Source organism: Zingiber officinale, chromosome 5A (genome assembly GCF_018446385.1).
Source record: "Zingiber officinale cultivar Zhangliang chromosome 5A, Zo_v1.1, whole genome shotgun sequence".
Classification (NCBI taxonomy): Eukaryota; Viridiplantae; Streptophyta; class Magnoliopsida; order Zingiberales; family Zingiberaceae; genus Zingiber; species Zingiber officinale.
The window spans coordinates 131,896,077-131,904,462 of NC_055994.1; the positions used below are offsets into that span (position 1 = coordinate 131,896,077).

Here is an 8,386-nt window from a genome sequence, read left to right on the forward strand (position 1 = left end):
GATTTGTCTTCTTTGAACCAACTTCAAGTCAAAAAGCCAGATCCTCTAGATAGCTGTTAAAAATAAGGTATTATTTGGTTTGTCAGTGATCTTAATATTTGGTAATATTTGGTCTTTGATGCTCACGACAGAGTTCCAACGCTGCATGATTACCTTGTTCAAGCAGATTGCTCGCTGCCTCAGTAGCTCGCATTTTCAGGTTTGTTTCATCATTGATATTCCTTCTTTTTAGTGTTCTATATTAAAACGAAATACTAACTGTCGATGAGATTGTTATCCTCTTGCTTGAACATGAACCAAAGTATATAAATTTGACCTTTTGATCTGAAAGTATAAAAAAAAGTTAATTGGATACTAGTTTTTTATTTTTTTTTTGCAGTTGCATTTGTTGTATTTTCATATGTTTCTCAGTGAACTTCTAAACAATTCTTTTTTCATTAATTTATTAAGGCTTATTATAAGTTTCAGTTTGATGGCGCAAATTGTTTTCTTTTGTAATCCATCTGTTTCTTCTTTGGTTTAGGAAAGTTGAAGTGAATCCCTTGATAGCTGTTTCATAGGTTTGTTCCATTATTTTCCAGTACGTACTGGAATCACTATCAATAGCCCTCAAGGACTGTTTACAACCTTGCAATCAAATTAATTGGACTTATAATCTAATGTATGGTCATCTGGAGCATGAATATTGGAGGATTCATGAATGACTCTTCGGATGATGAATGTATGTCATTTAATATTGGTTCATGTATTTATTTAGATACATCTTGAGTATTCCCTATAAATACCCTATGTATTTAACAATTCAAAGATGAAGAAAATCAGAAGTAGTTGAACACTAACACTTGGACGCCAACATTTTTGAGTTGGCGCCTAGATTTGACCATCTAACAGACACGGCTAAAGGATCAACTTCTATGAACACCCTTAATAACTTATATAGATATTTGTGAACAATTAGGTTGGTGGCTATCATTTATCCTCCCTTTTGTTGTTTTTTCCATGTACCCAATGCAACTTTCATTTCAAAGGTTCCAAGCTGATGAACAAGGATGGGTGGACACAATCAAGTCAATGCGATTTGGAGGAGCTGTCAGGATTAGTACCATGGATTGGCTTGGGCAATCTCAATATTTGCGTCAAACTGTCTTCTGGCCTTCCCTATCATCTGCAGTATCTGAGGTATACTATGCACATTTACCGTGAATTTTCCTTATTGAGCTTGGGCTAGTGACGGTTACGAATGTATTTTATTTCAAGAACCGTATAAGCAAGTGTTCGTGCATCTAGTTTTATAACAATGCACTTCGTATCTTTGATCTAAAAAGCTTCTGAAACAAGTCATCTTCTCCAAGCATGCCCTGGTCAACATGCTAGTCACCTACTGGAGTCATTTCCTCGATGGCACGGATGAATACCTGAAATCCATCCTCTACTCCACCATTCTTTGCCACTCCTCAAGCCGAAACAACTGCAAAGGTAGAGTCAACATCAAGTATTACATTATGCCTGGCTACAAGAAGACCGGGGCCGCAAAATCCAATAAAGACAGGTCAAACATCAAGTAGCATTTTGTAACTTATTCCTCTTAGGTTATATGCTTGGTTAATATATATGCTTAGAACTTGTAAAGACAGGTCAAACATTAATATGCTTGGTTAATATATCCATCTACAGCACTCCAGCTTTTTCCTCTAAATATGATTTTCATTTAGCACAGAACTAATGCCAATTTTTTTATTTTGATGCAGTGTTTAAAGAGCTTGAGTAGAAGTTGGCCCTAAAGAAAACTTGTCAGTTACGATATAAACACACTTACAGTATGAATTACATGTATATATAACATTGACATATTATTTAGTACGAGATTTACATGTATGAAAGTTTTCATACAAAATTTCTTGATTGCCTACAACCCCAGGTGTGCTGATGACAAGTTGAAGAAGATGGCTCTAAGAGTGATAGCTGAAAGCCTTTCAGAAGAAGAGATTGCTGGACTTAAAGAAGCAATTCCATGCTTGATACATAGAATGCATTTTATGTCAGGTCCTTTTCATTCTGATTGACTATTGATTGGTCTCCATGCTTTGTGCACCTTGGGCCAGCTTATTCTGCAGTGGGCTGTTGGGATGCTTGTGCTGATACTGTGTTTTGTTGAGAGAAGGAGATTTTCTGCTGAAATTGTTTCAAAGCTGGGTAGTAGCTTTTCCTTGGCACCCTTTATCATTGTGGTGGTGAGTACTCAGAAGAGAAAATGAATGAAAATCACACATCATAATGAGGATTTTTCAAGGTTCTGATACTAATTTGATAATGTCTCTATAATGCAGGCTGTGTGCACTTTATTAGCCATGGTTGCTACTCTTCCAGTTGCACAACTTTTCTTCTTCCATATTCTTTTAATAAAAAAGGTACACTACTTTCATATTTCTACTTGTGACACAGCAAACACTACCAGTTACACAGCTCCTACATTTATATAAAACAAACCTATGTATCCGGTCAAATATCTCTATTTCAAGGAATATATCTTTTATATTTTCAAATTCTTTGCATTCATCCATACACTGAGCATTACTGAAACTTATTATCCAACTGAACTATTACAGCTTGTTATTTAACTGATAGATTTTCCATAGTGGAAAACAAATAGTAGAATTTGAACGATATGGTGTTGTTTATTCATCAATTCTGGAGAAAATTGACACTTTAACTAGCTCATGCTACTCTACATGGATGCGCTTACAGGGAATCAGCACCTATGATTACATTATTGCTTTGAGGGAGCAAGATCAGGAGCAGGAGCAACTTGCTGTTGGTGGGCAGCAAAGTCCGCAAATGTCCCAAGTGAGCTCTTTTACTGGACTAAGCAGCACCAGTCCGCAAATGTCCGCAAATGTCGTTGTCTTTTACTTGTATGATACAAATTTAATTTGTGGATCAATATGTATACATTTTGTTTGTATAATATAAAGTTTTATTTATTTGTTAAATAGTCTTATTATAAAAATGATTGTGGTTGTGGATATTCAATTATATGTAAATTTTGAGTATTTTTTATAATTTTTGCTATTTAATTAAGAAAAACACTATTTTTTATAAATTTAAAAAGACAACGTTTTTAAGTAATAAAAGACAACGCTTAAAAAATAATGTCTTTGAGACCAACCACAACGCTTTTAAAGCGTTGTCTTTGATATGTGCATTTTTACAACAACATCTTTAACAACGCTTTTTAAGAACGAATAGACAACGCTTAAAAAGCGTTGTCTTTGTGACCAACCACAACGCTTTTAAAGCGTTGTCTTTGATATGTGCATTTTTACAACAGCATCTATAACAACGCTTTTTAAGAACGAAAAGACAACGCTTAAAAAGCGTTGTCTTTGTGACCAACCACAACGCTTTTAAAGCGTTGTCTTTGATATGACTTTCTACAACACCATCTACAACATCACTTTTTAAGTACATACGACAACGCCAAAAAAGCGTTGTTGTTTAGCTTTTTTCTTGTAGTGATAGATCGATTCAAACGACAATTCCCGCGAGCAGAAGCTCGCTGGATCGATCAGCCGATCGATCCAGGGAGTCTGAATCGATCAGTGGATCGATTCAGAAAGGTTCAATCGATTGGAACCCAACTCCAATCGATCCAAGTTGCTGATTTTGGCTGGGAAGGCTTGATTTCAGCATCTTTGAACCTCTTTGAGTCTAGGTAACCATTCCAAACCCCTTAAATACATTTGTATACATACAAAGGGTGTTTTCATATTGAAAACAAGGATGGATTGGCTAACGAAGACTAAGTAGAAGTTTAGGTTGAGGTTGTTTCAAAGTTTGAATATTTGAACCTCAAAACTTCTAAAATTTGGGTTTCCTAATGTGTTAGGGATTCCAAGTCATTGTTGGTGCAATGACAGAAGTTACCACCATGTCTTTAGGGGGAGGGACTCTTTAAAGACATGAAAAAATTATTTTTCATGAACCTTGGAAGGTGGTTAACCTTCTGTTGTGAACTTGCTCAAGGTTGAGCATTTAAACTTGAAATGGGGAGAAATGGGGAGTGGATATCCTCATTATTTCAAGTGAACACTCAAGTGGTAGATAATGCTCAAGGTTGGGTAGTTGTCTACATTGAGGGAGAAGTTAAGGATAAATGAAGGGTATGGGACCTTCATTATCGTGTTGATCACAACGAGTGATGTTGTGAACAACGATGAGCAACTCTTCAGGGGGAGAGTCTTCAACAAATGGATTTGTTGAAGTGTGCCCAGAATTGGAGCATAGGTTGATGTGTGTCCAACGATGGGTTGATGTGTGCCAATAGGGGGAGAATGTATGGTTAAGTTTAGGCTTTCATTACCTATGGGAAGGTCATAGGGGGAGAATGAAAGGACTCATGAAAGGGAGTAAGTTAGGCTTTCATTACCTAGAGGGAGTTTGCCCTCTTAGGGGGAGAATGAAGAGCTTAATTTATGCTTTCATTACCTAGTGGCATGAAGAAGGAGGCTATGGATTAGCCTAACTTACATATGGGAATGTAAGTGTTATTGTGGTATTGTCAAACATCAAAAGGGGAGATTGTTGGTGCAATATCCCTCAGGTCAAGGGTTAACCAAGGTGAGTCTTGGTTTGGGTTTAGATGTTTGACAATAAGATATTGATTGAAGAAGAGTCAAGTAGGTCAAGGTTGACTGGATACTTGATCGAAGTCCTAACTGGGATGTTAGGCAAAATGAAAGACCTAGTGAGTGAAGCTAGGCGATGAAAGTCCCGTGAGTGAAGCCGCAGGAAAAGTCCGTGAATGAAGCCAGGTGAAGAAAAGTCCTAGTGAGTGAAGCCAGCAAGGAAGTCCTAGTGAGTGAAGCTAGGCGGATGGAAATCCTGGTGAGGGCAGGTGAAAGTCCTAGTAAGTGAAGCTAGGCGGATGGAAATCTGGTGAGTGAAGCCGGTGAAAGTCCTAGTGAGTGAAGCTAGGCGATGGAAAACCCTGGTGAGTGAAGCGTGAAAGTCCTAGTGAGTGAAGCTAGGCGGATGGAAACTCGTGAGTGAAGCCGGTGAAAGTCCTAGTGAGTGAAGCTGGCGGATAGAAAACCCTAGTGAGTGAAGCTAGGTGAAAGTCCCGTGAGTGAAGCCGGTGGAAGTCCTAGTGAGTGAAGCTAGGCGGATGGAAAACCCTAGTGAGTGAAGCTAGGTGAAAGTCCCGTGAGTGAAGCCGGGCAGGAAAATCCAGATGGATCAAGGATGATCGAACATCCGGTGTCGGAAGTCCAAGTAGGTCAAAGGATCGGATACTTGGCATGAAAGAAAAGTCCAAGTAGGTCAGAGGATTGACCGGATACTTGGCACAGAAAAGTCCAAGTGGGTCAGGATTGACCGACACTTGGTAAGGGAGTCCTAGCAGTCAAGGGAGTGACTAGATGCTAGGCATGACATACCAACAGTCAAGGTTGACCGGATGTTGGTTTGGGAGGTTTGGGACTTGGTTTTGGACAAAATCCAAGCTTTGGATCGATCGATGGATCGATTCAGCCTGGATCGATCGCTGGATCGATCCGACAGCCCCAATCAGAGCCTCGGATCGATCCGTGGATCGATCAGAGGTCCCAATCGATCGCTGGATCGATTGGGACGCAGCGCGATAAGCGCTGGATCGATCCGTGGATCGATCCAGGCGTGTTTCCAGAGCACAGAGGCGCTCTGGATCGATCCGTGGATCGATCCAAAGCCTCCCCGATCGATTGGGAACATTCGAATCGATCGGGATCCGACCGTTGGCATCGTTTATAGCTGCAGGCGTTCGATGGATGCGGCATCGCTTCTCCGATTCACTCCAGACTACTCGCCAGCTCCTCCACAGCGCTCTCAAAGATCAGATCGCCAATTCTTGAAGGATCTTGGAAGCTTTCCAAGTCAAGAGGCGGATCAAAGGCAAGAAGAGAAGCTAGGGTTAGGGTTTTCTGTACTCATTGTAAGCTTTGCGCTTGTATTTTGTTTCCCTTTCCTTTCTTCTTGTACTGAGAGTCTTGTAGGGCTTCTCCGCCCTCGGTAGTTACCGAAAAGGAGTGTTTTCATAGTGGAGGGTGCGTGCGTGGTGTGGATCCTTGGATTAGTCACCTCTTGTGAGGTGGATACCAAGTAAACCAACCGTGTTAGCGTTGTTGTATTTGTTTCTGTATTTTCCGCTGCATATTCTTGAAGAAACAAGCAACGCCGAGCAACGCCGAGCAACGAGCGAACACGACGAGCTATTCACCCCCCCTCTAGCTACTTTTGGTCCTAACAGTTCCCACAGACGGCGCCAAATTGATCCTGTCCAAATGCTGAATCAACGGACGCTGGGCACGTGGCGCTCTCTGGTTGCTGACGTGGGTCGTCGACTAGTTGCACGAACCTCCGACGAACCTGCACAGAAGTCGGGCCGGGAAGGGGTTCCCGGCGGCGACCCTCCGACGCTCAAATCAAGTAAGCAAGCAGTGAAAAAGTGGCTCCCAAAATATTAGAACGCGTACCTCTGACGAAGGGTGAGTACCCTTTATATAGGGCTGTGGAGAGGTGTGTGCACATGTACCGAGGTGCATACGTGTCCTCTGCGCATACCCCGGTATGGGCTTGTCAGAAGAGCTTACCTGACCCCGTACTGCTACAGTCTGAGCACGTCTCTGATGGGACAGCGGATCCTTCTGTCATAGGATTTTGAGTATGGCCTGAACGCAACACATGCCCGCTGTCAGAAAAAGATGTCCCTTGTCCTTTTGCCCTTACTCCCTGGAGGGCGTCCGGCCGGCCAACTTCCTCGACATCCGGCCGGACGTACACGGTGGTTTACTTGGGGAGATTCTCAATCACGTGCTTTGTGGAGACTATTAGCAGTGCTACCTGATGGCTTTGGCCTAGCGTGCAGTCCGCTCGGCCTTACGATGTTATCCGTTGAGCGTCGGAACCCTGACTTTCGACAGGGCGTCTTTAACCATCAACTAGACACCGGCCGGCCGCCCGGCCAGTCGAACCCACCCCTCTCCGGCCGGCCACCTGCCACTTTGACTTCATGTGGCGCCGACTCCACCGGATGGGGGGCCCCTGTTCTTACAACCGGATCACATACCACTAAAGAATTATTATTGAACTACCGCACCAATCCCAAATTATATTTTGGGCTCCTTTTTATTATGAGTGTGTTAGTCTCCCTGTGTTTAAGATGTCAAATGCCCACTAATTAAATGAGTTACTGACAACTCTCTTTAATTAATATCTTAGTCCAAGAGTAGTACCACTCAACCTTATCGTCATGTCAGACTAAGTCCACCTGCAGGGTTTAACATGACAATCCTTATGAGCTCCTCTTAGGGACATTATCAACCTAGATTACTAGGACACAGTTTCCTTCTATAATCAATAACACACACTATAAGTAATATCATTTCCCAACTTATCGGGCCTATTGATTTATCGAGCTAAATCTCACCCTTTGATGAGTCAGAGAAATAAATACTAAATATATTAGGATTAAGAGCACACACTTCCATAATAACTAAGGTCTTTTTCTTTTATTAAGTCAGTATAAAAAGAACTTACCTTAAATGGTCCTGCTTAATACACTTAGAGTGTATTAGTGTAATTTATTAGTCAAGATAAACTAATACTTAATTACACTATAACTATTACAATGGTTTGTTCCTTTCCATCTTAGTTGTGAGCTACTGTTTATAATTTATAAAGAACCGATAACATGATCTTCTGTGTGTGACACCACACACCATATTATCTACAATATAAATTAATTGAACAACTACACTTAGCATAAATATAGACATTTTGACTAATGTGATTCTTTATTTCAAAACAAATGTTTACAAAAACTAGGCTTTTAGTATACACTCTAACAAACCAAAGAACAAACACAATAAGAAAAAGCCTTGCCGGACGGCCAGGCATGCAGTAATATTTCAAGGATTACAAAAAGGAGATTACAAGGATAGAGCCTTCAGCCTCACTCTAGGTAATCTAACACGTCGTCAAGAAGAGCGGTTGTCAGCTTGTCCCAATTTATGACTTTACTGGTCACAGCAACCGGTAGGTGGCCCCCTTCACAAAGTTGACTGATCATCCCTTTGATCGCCAAATCAAACAGGCGAAGGGCCTAATCGGTGAATCTGTCACAGAATGCATCCGAACGGAGGTAGGCTTGCTTCATGATTTCAAACCTACTCCCTTCAGCATCCTGGTAGATCCACAGTGCCGCATGGGAGCCCTCCAGTTCATCCTTGGCGACGGCTATCACAGCATCTTTGGAGACCAGCTGGTCGCAGAAAGACTTTTCTTCGGTCGAGCGACTGTTCCGCTCAACCACCATAAAATCTTCAGCCTATTTAAGCTTCTGGGCCAAGTT

General features: G+C 41.4%; 1 protein-coding gene across 1 annotated transcript; it reads left to right on the top strand.

Moving 5' to 3' along the window:
* The first annotated feature begins 2,048 nt into the window (after nucleotides 1-2,048).
* Nucleotides 2,049-8,100, top strand: LOC121980029 (probable protein S-acyltransferase 22). The gene is made up of 4 exons (XM_042532001.1): nucleotides 2,049-2,231; nucleotides 2,328-2,408; nucleotides 2,746-2,895; nucleotides 8,065-8,100. Exons 1-4 carry the CDS (start codon nucleotides 2,127-2,129, stop codon nucleotides 8,098-8,100), a joined length of 372 nt encoding a protein of 123 aa, XP_042387935.1. The 5' UTR covers nucleotides 2,049-2,126.
* Nucleotides 8,101-8,386: the final 286 nt, after the last annotated feature.

What these genes read in the sequence shown, in the direction of transcription:
- LOC121980029 (XM_042532001.1), top strand. Translation starts at nt 2,127, where the DNA reads ATGCTTGTGCTGATACTGTGTTTTGTTGAGAGAAGGAGATTTTCTGCT. An exon ending in CACCCTTTATCATTGTGGTG is followed by an intron (nt 2,232 to 2,327) that starts GTGAGTACTCAG and finishes TCTATAATGCAG; the next exon opens with GCTGTGTGCACTTTATTAGC. An exon ending in ATATTCTTTTAATAAAAAAG is followed by an intron (nt 2,409 to 2,745) that starts GTACACTACTTT and finishes ATGCGCTTACAG; the next exon opens with GGAATCAGCACCTATGATTA.